The sequence below is a fragment of the Grosmannia clavigera genome, assembly GCF_000143105.1.
Source record: "Grosmannia clavigera kw1407 unplaced genomic scaffold GCSC_140, whole genome shotgun sequence".
NCBI classification, from domain to species: domain Eukaryota; kingdom Fungi; phylum Ascomycota; class Sordariomycetes; order Ophiostomatales; family Ophiostomataceae; genus Leptographium; species Leptographium clavigerum.
The window spans coordinates 723,858-742,454 of NW_014040801.1; the positions used below are offsets into that span (position 1 = coordinate 723,858).

Sequence of the window (18,597 nt, forward strand, 5' to 3'; positions counted from 1 at the left end):
TGTTTTTTTTGTTCATATCAGGTCGCATGCGTCTTCACACTGAAATGCTACCTTGTCTCAGACAGGAACATCCAACCCCCCCTGCACCTTTATGCTTTCTGTTTCGTCAATCTTTTCTTGACCTAGGGAGTCTTGTCGGCCTCATCTTCTTTGCCCCCTGTTCCCTAATACGTAGCACTTCCTCCTGCTCAGTTCCTTGCGGCAGCTGGCCGACTATCGGCACGGTCTGCTTTCTGTTGCACGCGGTAGAGGGAGAAATACCCACTACTCTGCTTTTTCGTCTCTGCTCTCCCCCAGATAAGTAATGGGGTCCGAGTTAGCTGTCTCTTGGCACGTCCTACCCTTGTAACTTAATTTCTACTACTATTGTATCCTATTTTTCTGCCTTCTGTGGCTTGCCTGCGGACATAGTAGCCACCCCTGGGATGGTTGCAGCCGCTTACCAGACCTCCTTCTTCTTACTTTGGCACTTCATGTTGCTATTTTATATCTCTGGACTCTCTCCCTTACTGCGCCTTGCCTTCTACACAGTACGCTCTGCGCCCTGTGTTCTGCGCTTAGAATTTTGATACCAAAATCCCGTCGGCTTTCGCTATTTTCAATGTCTGACTTTTATCATTAGTGTACACTTGAGCAGTGTTCCAAGCCTGACTCGTTCTTGCCCTCCCTTACAATCTATGCACGTAATTCATCCATTTTGTGTGCTTTTCTTACAACACCCCCCTTGACACCGAGAACGATAATCACACCAAATCGACATCTGAGATAATGTATTTTCTTAGCAGGGTGCAGACAGATGAAGACCAGAAAAGACGGCGTTTCCCAGAGAACGCAAGAGACAAAAGACAAAAAAAAATCATGGCTGTCCTTTGTGTTCAGAGGCAAAGGCAAAGCTTACAAATGCAGAATAAGACAAGCGCAACAGTAATTGATTCTGGAGAAGGGGATCGCTAATTATTAGACGCTAAAATTGCACGAGAGAGCGCCTATCCTAGGCGTAGCTTCGCCCGTGCGGCCATTCTCCCTTAATTTGTATCCCCGTATTTAGTACATTATGAGCATGCGTTCATCCCTTCAAGCCTGAGACGAGACCAGTATAGTGGTATCCTCACCCACATGCGCGCCCCCCAAGAACCCGGTTTTTTATGTCTGGGATCCGATTCGTTGTGCCGAATCTTCCTCTCTCGTCTAGTCGGTCGTCGGAAAGCGTGTTTAGGGAGCATTGTCTGTGGCTGGACACGGATTTCACGCTTAGGTTTTTTTCCTTGGAGCTCTGGAGCGCATGCCGCCCCCCAAATTGGCTGATCTGCAACAAGCCCCCGTCCGTGATTTCCTCCTAGGACGTGCCTTCTTTTCCCTTCCCTTGTCTAGGGCACTATGTGGTCAATCACCCCCCACTCCCCAGCTTCTGCACCGCACTCCATCGCGCGCCAGCTTGTTCTCGTCCCCGCCTAGCCTTTCGGATCAGCATCTACCATGTACGGAGTACTCCGTATCGTGGCGGACTCCGAAGCCTCGCCCAGAACCTCGCTAGCCCAGCAATGGCAATTTTAGAACTCCGATCAGAACGGCAGACAGCTTCTCGTCGCATTGCCTACCCGCGCGTCTTAAGCTGCTTCCTGGACCAGAAATTGCAGCCGTGAAGCGACTTTAGGCGCCTTTGTCGGATCTGCAAGCCTGCAGCACTGTGTAGCACTTTGCACTTCTGCCGTGCCTCTTACACTATGTATAGTATCTATCTTACGCACGTAAACGGTACTTCTCCCGCCCCCAGTGCATCTCCGATAGACTCGTTTCCTGCTTGCCACCCTTCTTTCAGGGGGGGCGACCTCCCCCACTGTCTTCAGCAACAGCCGCGCAACCTCGCTCATTCCCGGAGCCCTCTTCCTGCACCCCCCCCTTGCACCCCCCTTTGGCTTACTACTCTATGCATGCTGTCTTGCCGGTGAAAAGTACGATACATCCGGCTAGCGCAGGCAGCTCGTATGCCGCTCTCGCCTTTGCTGGCCCATGGAACTCAGTACTCTTCTCCACGCAGAGACGCTGGGACCAGGGGCCAAGGAACCTGACCAGTATACGGAGTACGTACATAATCATAGTCGAGTACGGAGTAGCCAGTGCAGCTAGCTGGCGCACCCAGTCCACTATGACGATCGGGATACCAGACAAGTACGGAGTACTTCGTCTCCGTCCCGGCTGCTGGTCCTCTTCGTTACAAATAGCCCGCCCCCGGACGGATCGAATAACAATAAACTATGCAAAGACATCGAGCGTCAACAGATCGGAAAGTTTACGCGTAGAAGGAAGGCACTACCGGCGCTCTGGCCCTGAACTATTAGAAAGCCTGCCTCTCCTCCCTCGTTTTTTATGACCCGTTCCTTCTGTTTTCGCTCCTACATACAGCCCGTCTGTTGACTCCTTCCCATTATCCCCTGTCCTCAACCAACGCCTTCCAATTCTCCGTACACTTCGTCTAATTTACGTTCTTTCCCAATTCACCTCTCTTCTCTCACCATTCACCCAATCCTGCATCTCTTACATACTCCGTCCGGGAAAGTACAACGGGGAATGTGTGAGCACGTCCTTCTTGCTGCACTCATTGCCACTAGCCCAAACCCCCTCTCCCTCTTCTGCGCTACCGAGACAGACCTTCTCCCTTTATAAGTACCTCGCCTGCTCCTCTGCTTTCAGGCTTTGTGGCAGACATTCTTCTTGCCAATATCTATAAGCCGTATTGGCCTTCCGTCTCGACATCATCATAACATCAATAATGCTGTCGACCTTTCAAGGTACGACTTCCGGCCTCATGCACACACCGCACACACCCTCGTTTGGGGAAAACTACGATCATTTCAGCGCGTACGGCGAGTCAACTGCACCGGATGCAACATCCCATTCGAACATGGAGTACAATTCTTTCTTGAACCCGAATCCCGCATACTATCCAACTGGACGGCCGCTTCCGCAGCCGCATCATCCTTACGACCAGCAGCAGCAGCAGCAGCAGCAGCAGAGCCCACATGGCCTCCCAACGACGTCGATACCGTCCATGAGCCAGATGCACGCCGGCCAACAGCATCAGTCGTCGATGCCGCAGCACGCCCTCCCCATCATTGGGCATACGCATGCGCAGCCGCCGCAGTTCCGCGCATCTCGTGGTGGCACGAGTCTCCAGGGATATAGAGATCCTACCACGCTGCACCCCGTGTACCAGAGCCAGACGCCGTCTACATCAGCGAAGCGTGTCCGCCAAACGCCTACAGCAAGCACCCACTCGACCTTGTCTCTCGACGGCAGCGTTTCAGACGTCCAAAGCACTCCTAGAAGTATCGGCAGCGACATGCGAGCGTACATGGTTAGCGGAAGCGGCAATGCAGGCACCTTCGGCACGACTCGGTCAGGGTCTGATGCGAATGTTAGCACCAGTTCGGCCACCGCTTCAAGAGTCAATGTGTCTCCGGAGCTGTTCGCCAGCGTCACTACTGATCAGCCCTCTTTGGTGCTCAGCGAGAGGGCCAGCGAAGAAGATCGCTATCTGTTCGAGCTGCACGAACAGTTTAAGGGCACGCGTGGCAAGGGCATGTGGGACGCCATCACGAGCCAGTACGCCGAGAGGTATCCCGGCTCACAGGCGACTGCCTGTTTGCAGATGAAGTTCACCCGGTGCTTCCGCCGGTTTATTCTTTGGCCAAAAGACGAGGTACGTTTATGTCGTTATCTTGTCCCCTTACGCTCATCTATTGACACTCTCTAGTTGGAATGCCTGTTGGAGGCGTGGCGTGAAGACGAAGCGCAGCGCTTTGCCCGGATCACAACGCTGATGAAGGAGAGGGGAGGTGGCAAAAAGCACGACTGGAAGCCTGCAGACATTGAGATGATTCTGGTCCGCCTGGAACTCGAGGAAGCAGACATGGACGAATTCACGAAAATCCGCCGTCGTCGTCGCCGCACGAGGCAGCGCAAGTCGTCTGCACCCAGCATTGCCAGTCAGCCGCACCATGCCGAAGTGGCCCCGGTCATGACAGCATCGACGTGGTCTGGTGGCTTCAGTCCAGCTGGCCTGACTCACCCGCAGTACAGCTTGCCGCCACCCCAGCAGGACAACGTCAACTACTCGCACTACGACGAGGACGACCACAGCGAGGTGAACTCCCAACTGGACCGGAAGTACTATAGTGATTCTTCTGCGTCGCCCGGTCAAGACGACATCCGCATGCTGGATGGAACCGTTGCTGGCAATGCTGGGGCTGCGGTCGTCAGCACTGGTACGGCTTCTGAGAATCTGATCCAGCTCCCACCTCCCACGTCGATATCTTCTGCCAGCATGCAGAACGCCCCGCCCTATGGACCTCTCACCTTGTCGCCGCATACTGAAAGAGTTTCCCAGAGCTCGTATGAGCAGCTCAACAATCGGCGCATGTCATCAGACCCATACCGGCCGTGACAAAAATAAGAAAAATACTGTATATGCTCCATTCCTTGTATTATTTTGTCGTTCCGTGTTTATTGCGATGGTTCTACATGCTTTGACTTGGTGGGATTATGATATACCGCAAGGAAATTGGGACAAACACGATTAGAGGCTCAGGTAAGCCGATACTAGTTGGATAACTGGGCGTGGTTTTCATAAATTACTTTCTTTTCATTTCTTTTGACGGAAGGGAAGTTTCTTGCTGTAGAGGAATGGAAACTGACGTTTCTTGGGTGGCGTTTTCTGATCCGAACGGGATGCTTTTTGTGTTTGCTTTACACGAGTACACCGCGGCCACAAGGCTTGTTACTTACTGATCATGATCATCGCAATGCTACGACTGTATCCGCGTTATTCTGGCGTGCCCCTGACTGTTCATTTTGAAGCGCTGCTGGGGCTGACGAGAATTTGTATGGCACATAATATGCATCCGAGAGGTCAGTGTCAGTGCGCCGAAGGTCCAATCACACTACACCTCTGTTCTCGCTTGGTCCAGGTGGCAGTTCGGGTACCTGCAGCAATCAGCCTCCTATAATATCATTTTTCTTTGCTACTTCCGCCATCCGATTTGTGAACGGTGTCAAGAAGGCCCGGAAAGGGTTAGGTCATGATGGAAAGCTGCAATGAAAAGGGATGTTGTACTCCGTATTTCGTTGGACTCGGGTGATCATCCTGGCATATGCCAGGGAGCAGGACATGAATCAGACAAGTGACGAAAGTTACTTGGTGCAGAACAGTGACAATCTCCGTTCCAATGCTGTGTCGTCATGGATCTTGTTCTGGCGATATGCGTGCTGAGTAACGATTGCATCGTCCTGTCTCGCCACGATACACCGGCTCTAGCGGCTATCCGAGTGGCAATGTAAAGGAACAGGGGTATGAGACGTTCTACGTAATTTCCGAGAAGGTTCCGGAATTTTGACCTTGAAGCCGAGTCTGGCCTTTTGAAGCGCAGTGTGAGTAATGCGCAGTAGTTGATTGCTCGACAGGCTGACTGGCTTGGACGAGAAATAAGGCTGTTCGCGGGCTTAGCACGTGACGGTGTTATTAGCCACAGTTCAGCCTCGTGTGGCGGGCAAAAAGTCAGGCAACGTTGCCGCTTCGATGCGAACACGAAACGGCCTGCACGATCCGGATCGGCTTTGATTTGCGCAGTGACCGAAATTCTTTTTTTTGGGGGCGGCGGGGACATATCTTGCATCGTTTTTTGGGGGAGAAATCTGCCATATGAGGGTGCCACGGTCAATCGATTTCGCGCAGAGTTCCTCTTTGTCCAATCCAGTTCTGATGTCGCCTTCTACCATTCTGATCTGCTACCGACTCCGGTGATGCCTCTGTCGGGCGCGAGGCGACCCGCAAGCGGGCGTGTGCAGGATGGCGGACGCGCATGGACGGTGGCAACAATGCGAGGGTATGGCAGTTGGAGGCGCCAAGAGCCGACGCTGGGACTGTTGACCTGGGTCTTTCTCTTGCTGTTGTCGGCAAGCTGGTTGACGGCTGTGTCGGCAATGCGCAGCGAGCGCATCGTGGAGCTGCGACGGGAGACGGTCAAGATGTTCTACCACGGCTACGACAACTACATGCAGATTGCGTTTCCGGAAGACGAGGTAAGACCGGGGCAAAGCAAGACTGGTCGGTCGATACAGCGCTGACGTTGGTTTGCGGTAGCTCCGGCCGGTGTCGTGCGCACCATTGACGCGAGACGCGCAGAACCCGGACAACGTAGCGCTCAACGACGTTCTGGGCAACTACTCGCTGACGCTGATCGACAGCCTGTCGACGCTGGCGATTCTTGCGTCGGCACCGGCGGAAGACGGCGACGTGGGACCAAAGGCGCTGCGTGACTTTCAGGATGGAGTGGCAGCTGTGGTGGAGCAGTATGGCGACGGGCGAGCAGGGCGTACGGGACAGGGCCAGCGCGGGCGAGGGTTCGACGTCGACAGCAAGGTGCAGGTGTTTGAGACGGTGATCCGGGGTGTCGGAGGGCTGCTGAGCGGCCATTTGTTTGCGGTGGGCGAGCTGCCGATTGCAGGATACGAGGCAGCAGCATGGCCGACGTGGCCAAACGGGCTGCAGTACGATGGACAGCTGCTGCGGCTGGCTCTGGACTTGGCAACGCGGCTGCTGCCGGCGTTCTACACACCGACCGGGATGCCGTATCCGCGGGTGAACCTGCGGCACGGCATTCCTTTTTACCAGAACTCGCCATTGCACGGAATGGGAGGTGGCAGCAGCAACAGGAACAGCAGCAGTAGCAGCAGCAGCGCGACGACGACACGGAGATCACAGAGACATGCAGTGCAGGGGCGGGCAGCCTGGTGCTGGAGTTCACGGTGCTCAGCCGGCTGACGGGCGACCGACGGTTCGAACAATTGGCCAAGCGGGCGTTCTGGGCGGTGTGGTACCGACGAAGCACGATCGGGCTGATCGGAGCGGGCGTGGACGCAGAGCAGGGCCGGTGGATCGGACACTATTCGGTGATCGGGGCCGGAGCCGACAGCTTCTTCGAGTACGCGCTCAAGTCGCACATTCTGCTGTCGGGTGCCGAGCTGGCCAACGGGACGCAGCTGCAGGCACGGCCGTCATCTTTGCGGTCGGGACGGTCGTGGCTGGACCCTAACGCCATGTTCCCGCAGCTGAGCGAGGAGGAGAACCGACCGGAAGCGTTTCTGGAAGCGTGGAACCTGGCACACGCAGCGATCAAGCGGCACCTCTACAGCGACCGGGAGCACCCGCACTACGTCAACGTGAACCTCTGGACAGGATCGCTGGCGTCGCAGTGGATCGACAGCCTGGGGGCATACTACCCAGGGCTGCTCGTGCTGGCGGGCGAGCTGGAAGAAGCGGTGGAGACAAACCTGCTGCACACGGCGGTATGGACACGCTATGCGGCACTGCCGGAGCGCTGGTCGATCAAAGATCGCACGGTGGAGGGTGGCCTGGGCTGGTGGCCGCTGCGGCCGGAGTTTGTCGAGTCGACATACCACATCTACCGGGCCACACGGGACCCGTGGTACCTATATGTGGGCGAGATGGTGCAGCGCGACATCTGGCGGCGCTGCTGGACGGCTTGCGGCTGGGCCGGGCTGCAGAACGTGCTGGATGGCGAGCAGACGGACCGGATGGAGAGCTTCTTTCTGGGCGAGACGGCCAAGTACCTGTATCTGCTCTTTGACGACCGCCACCCGCTCAACTCGCTCGATGCGGCGTACGTGTTCACGACCGAGGGACACCCGCTGATTCTTCCGCGACGACGGCGCGACCGGACGGCAAGCACGCCGAAACAGGCCGACCAGCAGATCCCGAGCACGCCGGTGCAGTCGTCGGCGACGTACAGCGGCACCGAGATCGGGCAATACGACGACAGCGGCTTCACCAACACGTGTCCGGTGCCGCCGAAGCCGTCGCCGCTGACGGGATCGGCCATCACGGCGCGGACGGACATCTACCACGCGGCTCGGCTGCTGGACCTGCATCTGATCGGGAGCAGCGGCCTGGTGGACCAGGATGACGGGATCGAAGCGGTGGAACAGACACACATACGCTTGAACAGAAGCGGCAGCACCTTTTTCCCGTGGACGCTGCCGCCAGCCATGCTTCCGAGCAACGGGACGTGTGCCAAGGTGGTGCAGCCGCTGGAGATGAGCCTGGAGTTTGCGTCGAATCCACAGGAGAGCGGCGGCAAGGGCTTTGGGCGCGGTGGTGGCAGCGCGTTCAACTTTATGCTGAGCATGCCGACGCTGGACCGGGTGGCGCCCGACAGGATCCGAGTGCTGACGATCTCGGGGCTGAAGCTAATCTTCCGGCTGGACGAAGAGCTGGCTGAAAGGACGTGGCGGATCACACGGGTCAACGGACTACCGCTGGGACGCGACGAGTCCATCTTGATGGATCGGGCACTGCTGAGCCACATCTCGGACGCGCGGTTCAATCTGGTGCGCGATCCGATTGTGGTGAAGCTGCATCATCTGCACTGGGATGGGGGGGAAGAGGGGGAAGATGGAGAGAACGGGACGGCTGATGGAGACAACAGAAAAGAGGATGGCAGCGGAAATGTGGACAACAAGGAAATGGCAGGCGAACGCGACGGCCTGGCAACTCTGATGCGGTCGTTTTGGCGACAGATTGTGTCGTCGTTTGACGGCCGACCGCACGTGACTTCTTCTCCAGGCAGCCGTCGAGGGTGGAGCAGCATCAGCAGCAGCATTGGCAGCAGCATCAGCAGCATCAGCAGCATCAGCAGTCGCAGCAGTGCGAACGGCGCACGACGACCGGCCAACATCCTGCACAACGCGACGGGTGTGACGCCGACAGGACTGGGCGCAGCACCGTTGCCACCAGTAGACGTGCCGGCCGGCGCCGTGATGCCGGCAACAGGACCAGTGCCTACGCAAATGTTGCCGTGGACGACGGTCTTTGCCGGAGGTAGCGGCTGTGATGGGCCGCTACCAGAAACGGCAGCACGTGACCACCAGATTTTGCTGCTGCGACGTGGCGGCTGTTCCTTCTCGGAGAAGCTGGCGAACGTGCCGTCGTTTGCGCCGAGCCGTCGAAGCCTGCAGCTGGTGGTGGTGGTCAGCGACGACGACGACGTGATCGTGACAAACCCGACGGGCAGTGGCCGCGGCCTGCAGGCCACGTTCTACGACGACGCGGCCGACTTTGTGCGGCCGCTGCTGGACGAGGCCCAGCTGACGCCCGGCGGACTGCCACGACGACACCAGCTGGCCATGGTCATGGTGGGCGGCGGCGAGGCTGCGTACCGGCGACTGGCCGAGGCACGGCAGCTCGGCCTGACGCGACGATACGCCGTCGAGAGCCAGGGCGTGCGCATTCGCAACGTGCTGATCGACGATGGCGATGCATGAGGCAGAGGGCAGTGTACACGAGCATGTTCCGATCCGATTTTGTGCTGGCTTTGTATTTCTTATTGCTTCGATCGAGAAAGGGATAGACAGATACCAAGCACGATTGTCTTGTTTTGCGAGACCGGCACCAACTCCTCCTTCCTGGCCTAACCGTAGATCAGCTTGAAGATGTCGTTGTAGACAAAGTAGCCGCTGGCGTCCTTGAGCAGCTGGAATGCCTGCGAGAAGCCCATCGGCCGCTGCTCCTCGTCGATCAGCAAATGGCCCGTCACCAGGACGAGCAAGCCGCCGTCCATCGTCGGCTGGGCGTCCTTGGTCGACACCTGGTGCGTGACTTTTTCAAACGGCAGGTTCTGTCTTGTCAGCAGGGATCAGGGGGATCGGAAACGACGACGGCTGCATCGCATTCACATACCCCCAGCTTCTCCACGATGGCGGCAGCACCCAGGACGGACGCCGACTCAAACGTCAGCATCGATTGGTCGCGCTGCTCGGTCAGTCAAAGGTCAGAGAGATCTAGGGCCGTTGGGGCAAGTCCGTACGTAGAGCGCCTGGAGCTGCTTCCGGTTGCCATCAAAGGTCTGGTAGTAGAACGACACAAACTGGTCTGGCAGCGGTCAGCGAGAGGGAGCCTGTCAGGACGGACAAGACACATACCGGCAACCGTCTGAAAGTCTGCTCGCCATCGGACCTGTTAGCCAAGCTTGATCGTTGGGAAGAGCCATTTCGGCCTGTGGGCGACGGCCGTCCGGCCGACAGACTCACCGGCCATCTTGTCGGACAGAGTGGTTTCGTGGGCGGGTGTGAAGAGCGTATCGCTGGTGGGCGTGGTGGTGGCGAGCGGGTGAGGAGAGACAGAAGACGAGAAGCGAGAAGCCAGAAGCGAGGAGAGGAGCAAGAAGCCTGGCGGGGTTTCGACAGGTCGCGATTTTGCCTAGGTGGGGTCGGCTGTTGCCCGGCGCGACAGCAGAGGTGGGCTGCGACTGTCTGTTAGCGGGTACGGCCTTGGCCAAGCACGGCTGCACTGTAGACGAGGTCTCGTCCTAACAAGCTCACCTGGAAAAGGCGGTGGCCAGACACACGGCAGTATATGTGCCATTCCCTATAAAGTCAGAAAATTTCAAGCCGGTGGGACACGGTCTCTCTGCCTTTCCATTCCATGCGCCCTTTGCCGATAGTGAAGGGCACGCCTGACCGGTACGTTTACAAGACCATGTTTTGTTCCTACACTCTTCTACACACGCTGCATATGATGATCCTATCTTTGAACGGCCAACTGAACAAATCAAACTTCTGTTGATAAACGAGACGCATCACAAATCTTTTCTGATCCTGCACACCCCCATCTGCACTGTACACAACAGCCTCTTGTCTTGATCTCTGTTGCTGACCTGCGATACAGCTCACATGTCATCGATGCGCACAAACGTAAAGACGCCCTCGACCGTGTCGTCGTCGCGGTCCCAGAACTCCACCACCAGGCTGCCGGCCCTGCCATCGGCGCCAACCTGGAAACGAGCCCGGCCGTAGCCGCGGAAGTTGCCGCTGCGCTCGTACAACATGTCCGTGTACATGGCCCAGCTGTCGCCCGAGACGTGCACAAATTCGCACAGCGTCGGCCACGTGTGCTCCCGACGCTCGGCCGTAAAGACGACCCCGTAGTCGCTGTAATTGCTTTTCATCAGCTGGAGCGTGAGGTTCTGGTAGGCGGGGTGGTAGTATGTGCCGACAAAGTCGGCCAGCGGCAGCGATGGCGGCAGTGGGGGTTGCGCGCGTTGGGGGTATAGGCGGTCCAGCGCTGTGTCGAACCGGGCAGCCCGTGTGGCCGCCTTACTGCGCAGCTTGGCCGACCAGTCGTAGCGCTCTGCTGGCGGAATGCCAAAGTGCTCGTCCACCAGGTGCCACAACAGCACGAGCTCGGCCGCGTTGGACGTGATGGCCGTGTTGCCGAACAGGACGACGCCAAAGCGGTCGTCAGGAAAGAAGTAGACCTGTGCGCCAAAGGCGCTGTGATTAGTCAGCATATATATGTTCCGATCACGAGTCACGACGCACTCCGAAAAACCTACTTGCTCCCACCTGAGTGGCCCCAGAAGCGATGTCCACGGTATGAGCTCGTGGTCCAGGCGCTGGCGTAGGCCACCGGGGCGTCAAACGGCTCAGCCGAGGCGGCTGTCTGGGTAGTGAAGATCTTGGGTGTGAGGATATGGTCGAAGCTGGCGCCGGTCAGCGGGATACCGCCACAGACGTTTGAAACGTTGGCGGGCGAGGACCGCGACGCTGCCGGGCCGTCGATCCAGCAGCGGAGCCAGCGAGCGTAGTCGGCGACGGTAGAGATAATGCCGCCGGCGCCGCTGACCTCGTGGAGCGGCATATGGGGAACGGGCACGTAGACGGTCGCGGCCTCGTCCCAGTAGTAGCCCTGAGCGAGAGAGGCAGGAGCCGGGGCAGCACGGGCGTGGTCGAGGCTGAGGAAGGTGGAGCGCATGCCGAGCGGTGCCCAGAGCCGGTCGTGGAGGATGTGGCCGAGCCAGCGGCCACCGGCAAGAGTCTCGACGGCATGTGAGAGCACGAGAAACATGAGGTTGCAGTAGCGGTATTCGGTGCGCGGGCTCGTGGTCAACGGCAGGTGTCGGAGGCTGCGCGTGACCTCGCGCACACCAGCCGGATAGACACCGTCGAGGCCGTAGCGTCGCGACCGTGTCAGGTCATGGCCGGCGAGGCCGCTGCGGTGCGCAAGAGCATCATCGATCGTCAGGTGCGCTGTCGCCCAGTCGTCGTCGGCCACCACAAAGTCGTCGCGCAGGATGGCCGACAGCGGCGTCGACCAGGCGAGGGGCGTCTCCTCGCCCGCCGTGTACTGCCCGCTGTCGATCAGCAGTCCCAGCGTCGCCGCCACAAACGCCTTGGTCGTGCTGGCCGTGTAGAAGAGCGTGTCGGCTGTCACGGGCTCATCTGGCAGCTGCGCGCGCCCAAAGCCCGCCGTCCACGTCGCGTCGCCATCCAGCACCGCCGCCGCTATCCCCGGCACCCGCCACGCCGCCAACGTCTTCGCCGCCAGCGCCCCAAAGGCTGCATCAAATGGGCTGTGGCCGGAGCCTGAGCCGATGCCGTCTGCTTCGTCTGATAATCGCTGCTGCTGCTGCTGCTGCTGCTGGCTCGGCGCCAAAGCTATCGCCCCTAGCACGGGCACCGCCAGCACCAACTGTGCCGTTCTGCTTGCCAATTTCAGTCTCATTGTGCATGCTTTGGCTGTAGATGGATGGGAATCTTGAATCTAATCAGAACAGAAAAGAACAGAACAAAAATAGCGACAGAATCAAGAAGACAGACGCTCCTTCCTAGTCTGGTCTCTTTCTTGATTACACATGTGGGGCATTCCGGCCGTTCTCGCATCTACTCCGTATCGTGTGTGGATGCTAATTAGGTCCTTGCGCCTCGTGTCTGCATGTCGAAAATGATTGAAATAAACAGATGCCGAAAGAATGCAAATAAACACTGTCCTTTTGTTCCTTAGCAATTTCGACCCGCAACTGTCCCTGCTTGTGAACGTATCATACAACGCCTGCATCCTTGGCACTGTTCTCCCATTGTGCCGAGGTCAGCTCATATCCTCTTTGCTCTTTGCTCCTGGCATCTTGCAGTCGCCGTCCAATTTTCAGGCCTTCTTCGTCTTCTCAAAGTCCCGCAGCAGCTTCTTGCACCCCACCAGATGTGTCTGCGGCTCCCACGTGCTCTTCGACTTGGGAAAGCCCTGCCATTTGAGCAGATACTCCTTCTTCATCGTCGTGCGATCCACGCGCTCGTCCAGAATCGCCTCCACTGTGTACACCTCCGGTGTGCTCTTGCCTGCAGCCGGCTTGCGGCCCCGCTTGGCCCCGCTTGTTGCCTCCTTGGCCGTCTTGGCCGTCTTGGCCGTTTTCGGAGCTGGCTCGGCCGCTGGCTTGGCCGCTGGCTTGACCGCCTATTCGTAGTCAGTAACATGTCAATCTGTAACATCCCAGAGCCACTTACGGCAATGGCGGCAGCTCTCTTGGGCAGCGTCAATGTCCGCACCGACTTTCGTGTTTCTGTCGATGGTGCAATAGTGGCTGCCGTGCCGGCAGTCTTTTTGGGTCTGCCCCGGCCCCGGCCGCTTACTGCTGCGGTCTTGGTGCTGCTGGTGGCCGTCTTCTTTGCCTGTGCCGGTGCCGCTGTCGTGGCTGTTTTGGCCGGCCGGCCCACGCGCTTCTTTGCAACTGGCGTCTCGGCCGCTGGCGCCGCCTCATCGACCGCCGGGCGCTTGAGCGAACGCCGCGGTGCCGTGGCCGGTGCCTGCAGAACAGCCGCAGCCGCAGCCGCGCCGGGCACGGGGATAGGAGCCGAGAGTCTGCGTCGAGACTTAACCGGCGTAGCTACTGCGATCGGAGCGCGGCTGCCAGGCGGTCGGCCAACCGGCCGACCTATTGAAGGCATCATTGTGCGCGGACCCGGCGGCCGGCCCCTCTTCTTGACAGTCGGCACCGGCGACGTCGCCGCCGACGTCTCTGCCGATGGCGTCCCAGCAGCTGACCTGACCTCCTTGACCTCTTTAGCCTCCTTGATCTCGCTCACCTCTTCGGCCTCGCCGTTCCCGACATCGACATCGCTGACGTTTTTGTCGCCGACATCATCGCTCGACCCGCCGCCGATCACGTCCAGATCCGACAACTCCACGCTGCCGCTCATCTGCGCCCGAATCGCGTTTTGCACCTTGCTGCTGCTGTTGCTCCGACGTCTCTCGTCCGCCTTGTCTGCTGCACCGGCCGACTCGCCCCCCAGGTCGCTGACCACCAGCAGCCTCCCTGGCGACGCGTCGTCGGCCACGATGCCTGCGCTGCCGTCCGACTGCTCCTCGTCCTGTCCATTGAGATGTCCGGGTGTCGGTGAGCTGGGCGCGCCGCCACCACCGTTGGACGAAACCGGAAGCGCTGCGTCTCTGGACGATTCCGGCGACTCGGCCGTGTGGCCTGCAGTGAAAAAAAAAGGCATGATCGCGCAATCGGCTGAAGTGTCTGCGTCCTCAAATTCTGTTTGGCTACTGATTTCCTGCTGCTCCGCGAAATTGAAAAGAAAAAGAGAGACGACAGAGAGGAAAGTGATAAGGCGCGTAAGATGGGTGAATAATAAACAAAAACGCGGAGAATTCGCATTATTATTGCGACTGTCCACGTGACTCCCCTGCGCACATTACTCATACGCGCTCGCGTCACTCAGTGCACCTGCTTTCCCTTTCAACCCGTTTCAACTTCTCCATTTAATACTCCGTGTCCTACTACTCGTACGTGTCAAGTGTGGGAATTCGCCACACTGTAGACCTTCTGCCCCAGTTGGTAATACGGCCCAATGATTGGTCAGAAGGCACAAACGCGGGGCCTGGCACACTAGTATTAACACGGTCCCTAGAAGGGTTGCGATGTACTCGTATCTATTCTTCCTTAGTACTGCATACGAGTACAACACACAGATTTGCTCACATCTTACCCAAATCAGCCTCCTACTCCTCACAGTGCAATATCACCTTCATGAACCCTGCGCCTTGGCTGTACGCGTTTACACTACGAAATACTCCGTACACCTCTCCGGAATGCAGAATCGCCTCGCTAGATGGTGCATTGGCCATTTCTGAGACGCTGCAAGAGTCAGCCTGCAAGTCTGAGTTCAGATAGACTAGTTTATCGCCGATGCGCTATTGGCTTCGCCGCTTTGTAAGGTATGTTACCTTACTCGTACTTTCAGCAGCAATGCTTGTTACTGTACTGCACCGCACCCACGTGATAACTGCTACCTCCCATGTCCTTGTCTGTAAAGTAGAAGCAACGCTGAGCTCACGGGAAAGACAGACGGCCAACCAAGTCCCGCCTTCACTAAAAACACAAGAAGAAAGTACATGTATCGTCCCGGGACAAGTCGAGCGTGGCAGACATCTAGTCTAGCTCTTCCACCCGCTTGTCGTCGTCTATCTGTTGGAAGCGGCCTTCTCGCAATGCCGTCGCAACTGGGTTCTCCACGTTCACAATACCCGTTCTCCTCAGCCTAGAGATTCGCAAATGTTAGTTCAGCACAGCAAACCAACACATCAGCTGTAGCGTTTCTCACCTCTCAAACAGGACGAAGAGTCGCTCGGCCTCCCGCTCCTTCTCCTCATCCGTCATCTCCGGCAGGTCAGGTTCCGTCTCCTCGTCGATGAACTGGCCCGTAATCGCATTGATCACCCGTTTGTTGTCACCGTCTGCTGCTGCTGCCGCCTGGAACGCCTCCGTTGCCCCCTCGGGCATCGGCACGTTGTTCTGGAACAGGAAGCCCGACGCAAACCCGTAACCCACGTTCTGCACAAACTTGGTCGCGTCCTTGTCCGACAGCTCAAACAGCATGTGTGCTACCGCGTTGCGGAAATCTGGCGCCAGCGCGTTCGTCATGTGGCGCAGCAGCTTCGCTGCCAGCGTGTCACCCCACCCCAACACCTTCTTGCGGTCTGCCGCCTTGGGCAGCAGGCCGGCACGCAGCGCCGGCCGCACTTTGTCTGCTGGCGCGAGCTCATAGATCTTGCGCAGCGCCGTCACCAGCGGCAGCACCGCCTGGTCGAGCTCCGTGTCGCTGTAGTTTTGCAGCGCCAGGTCCAGCAGCTGCACGAGCCGGTCTGCAAGCATCGTCGTCTCGCCCTTGGCTGGAAACAACGCCGCGCTGCCCTCCTTGCCGGCGAGGTTGAGCGTCAGGAGCGCGTTGACGAGCGAGCTGACCGGCGCCTCGAGCGGCTTCGGCTGCGGCGTGTCGTGCTTGCAGATCATAGTCACAATCGGTGCAATCGCCGGCGTGAACGCATCGACACGGTCCTGGCAGAAGTGCGTGACGTTAAACAGGAGCTTGGCCGTCTCGGTCAGCGCCATATCCGCCATGGGGTCTGCCTTGGAGGTTTCCTTCCCCTTGGCCTTTGCAACCAAGCTGCTGCCGGCGCCAGCGCCGGCAATCATGCTGCTGCTGTTATTCGCACTCTTTCCCGAGAGCTTGGCGTGTCGTGCCAGGTTCTGCACAATGGCATCGGCAAGGTGGTGTTGGTCGATGAGCGTCTGCAGCTGCACATTGGTGCCGTACGTAGTCAGGAAGATGATTCTCGACAAGAGGAACTCCGTGTCCAGATTCGCCGACTTGAGCTTGTTGCAGGCCTTGGGCGCATAGCCGAGGTCGACAAAGATCTGTCGCGTTTCCGGTTTTATCAGGAGGGCGTTGGCCAAGCACCGCAGCGCATTCCGTGACGTTATGGTCGACGAGCTGTTGAATGCATGTTTCGTGAGAGTCTCAATGCCCTCTTTCGTGAAAATGGGGTCTGCGTTTCGTGGATCGCGACCGTAGACCTTGAGCTCTTCCAGAGCTGCATCTCGTTCTGCACGCAGGTACGGTTAGCGTTTGAGCAGCACAGCTGCCGTCGGGCGCAACATGGAATCGAGGAAGGGATAGAGCGGGGCACAAAAGCTTTCGCTGCAGCAACTCACGCTGGGACGGCATATGTGTGCTGCTGGCAAGATCGGCGGTGAGCAGGCGCATCAGCTCGGACACGGCCTTGAGCTTTGCTACACCGTGACGTCAGCGTCTGAGCTTTCTTGGGATTAGACGACGACGACGGAAGACTACTGCTTACAGGTGCCGGTCAGACCGCTTTGGGGCAAGGGCTGCGACATGGCTCTCCGTCTCTTCTCCTTCTCGTTGTGTATGCGTTTTTGGGTGTGAGAACCAGAGTTGACTTGGCCGCGCCCATGTGGACAGGACAGGCTCAGCTTGTCGGCGGCTGAGAAGCGCTGCGCCGATGCAAGATGACAGGCGAGACGGCCGAGGTCTTTCACAGCGCTGCAGATCGAGCAAAGGGCATGTGTTCGCTGGAATGCGGGGAATGACGAGACGAAGGGCAGAAAAAGAAAGATCTGAAACGTCGAGATGGCCGGTGCTCGTGGGCGTCTGCCTGGAACTGTCTCTGCTGCTCGTGTTGGTCGATGCACGTTTTTGCGCCTTGCGCCCTGTTTCTCCGGCGTGATACTTTTTCTTTTTTAAGTTACTCAGTTCCCCCCTTTTTGGACGGGTATCCGATCGATAGCAGGGGTTACAAGGCGGTAGTGATAGACCGAAAGCAGGCGAGATGCACGAGAGAATGAGAAGAAGAGATGGGAGGAAGAAAGGGAGAAGGGAGGGCAGCAGTGGTGGGAAAGTCCAGGCTCAGAAGCGAAGGGCAAGTGCGTTGGCGAGCAGGGAAAGACATGGCGGTGATCTGCGGCGATGGACCCTTGAAACTGGCTGCTGGCCGACAATCCTTGCCAGAAGAGCACCTGATCGCCTAGAAATCCAGCTAAACCGGCAGGCGGCTTACTTAATGCACAGCTGTCCAGTCGGTCGCACCCTAGCGCACGTCAGAGCCGCGAGTAGGCCGGCGGTGGCGGCAACTAGGGGACCTGACGGCCATGCCCAGTGAAACACGTCGCGTATACAGCGGCAGACTGGAATTATATTTGGGGGCATCGAGGCTTTACAGGCTCTCAGCACGTAATTACGGTGAGGACGCCAGGACCACCGGTCCCCACCTGCCCGTTAGACGGAGAGCGAGTAGCGCCTTCTGCGCCCGTTATTCCCCATGTAGCCATGCGATGAAATACCATTGTCACGGCGTGCTCACCTGGCCGCCCCACCACATCTCGTGAGTATGTAATCCGGCGTACGGGGTAGTCTAAACGATATATGCAGATAGACCAGCGTCTTCTGTCGCGCTAGACATGTGTGGGGCAGCGTCTGGCGTCCTTTTCGCGTAAATTGGCGATACGCGACTGGGATGCGCGTGTTCCTCTAGACTGTATGAACCGGGCGAAATTTGAAATGGCGGGAAAGCTTCTTAGCACGTCTTCCCTTTTGGGATCGCGTCCCTTTCTCGACTGAACGTCCTGGCTCTTACATCCTCTCCGGACCCAATCCTGTTGCGTTCTGCTCTTCCGGCACCCGTTTCCTGCTCGGTTTTTCCCGCTCTCTTTTTTTTCTCTCTTTTCTGCCCGCCCACTTTGTCGGCCGTCTTTTTTTTTTGCCTTGCGATTTCTCGCAGTTGCGGCTGCATCGAAAACTAGCGACATACTCCATAGGTCCAGCATTGCTCAGTCGGCCGAGCGGCTATGAACCGTGAAGTCTAATTACGAAAACCTGCTGCCGCTATCGTTCGGCGTGCGCTTGTCTTCTCTCCCCCCGTCTGTTTCGTCCTCCTCTTCACAA

The 18,597-nt window shown here is 57.9% G+C and overlaps 5 protein-coding genes across 5 annotated transcripts; 2 read left to right on the forward strand and 3 right to left on the reverse strand.

Annotated features, from left to right (window-relative positions):
- Positions 1-2,770: 2,770 nt before the first annotated feature.
- On the forward strand, positions 2,771-4,444 carry CMQ_869 (uncharacterized protein; the record flags this gene model as incomplete). Its single annotated transcript, XM_014317948.1, has 2 exons — positions 2,771-3,700; positions 3,755-4,444. 2 exons carry the CDS (start codon positions 2,771-2,773, stop codon positions 4,442-4,444), a joined length of 1,620 nt encoding a protein of 539 aa, XP_014173423.1.
- A 1,355-nt stretch (positions 4,445-5,799) lies between these two features.
- CMQ_885 (er glycosyl hydrolase) lies at positions 5,800-9,339 on the forward strand (the record flags this gene model as incomplete). The annotated part of the gene is made up of 3 exons (XM_014317964.1): positions 5,800-6,078; positions 6,140-6,637; positions 6,754-9,339. The coding sequence occupies 3 exons, from the start codon at positions 5,800-5,802 to the stop codon at positions 9,337-9,339; spliced, it is 3,363 nt and encodes a 1,120-aa protein (XP_014173439.1).
- Positions 9,340-9,485: 146 nt separating this feature from the next.
- On the reverse strand, positions 9,486-12,577 carry CMQ_1328 (serine beta-lactamase-like superfamily protein; the record flags this gene model as incomplete). Its single annotated transcript, XM_014318407.1, has 8 exons — positions 9,486-9,692; positions 9,755-9,826; positions 9,882-9,946; positions 9,997-10,014; positions 10,105-10,273; positions 10,396-10,441; positions 10,747-11,346; positions 11,409-12,577. 8 exons carry the CDS (start codon positions 12,575-12,577, stop codon positions 9,486-9,488), a joined length of 2,346 nt encoding a protein of 781 aa, XP_014173882.1.
- Positions 12,578-12,997: 420 nt separating this feature from the next.
- Positions 12,998-14,349, reverse strand: CMQ_573 (chromodomain containing protein; the record flags this gene model as incomplete). Its single annotated transcript, XM_014317652.1, has 2 exons — positions 12,998-13,303; positions 13,354-14,349. The coding sequence occupies 2 exons, from the start codon at positions 14,347-14,349 to the stop codon at positions 12,998-13,000; spliced, it is 1,302 nt and encodes a 433-aa protein (XP_014173127.1).
- Positions 14,350-15,284: 935 nt separating this feature from the next.
- CMQ_889 (uncharacterized protein) lies at positions 15,285-17,033 on the reverse strand (the record flags this gene model as incomplete). The annotated part of the gene is made up of 4 exons (XM_014317968.1): positions 15,285-15,393; positions 15,457-16,738; positions 16,848-16,925; positions 16,994-17,033. The coding sequence occupies 4 exons, from the start codon at positions 17,031-17,033 to the stop codon at positions 15,285-15,287; spliced, it is 1,509 nt and encodes a 502-aa protein (XP_014173443.1).
- Between the last annotated feature and the right edge of the window lie 1,564 nt (positions 17,034-18,597).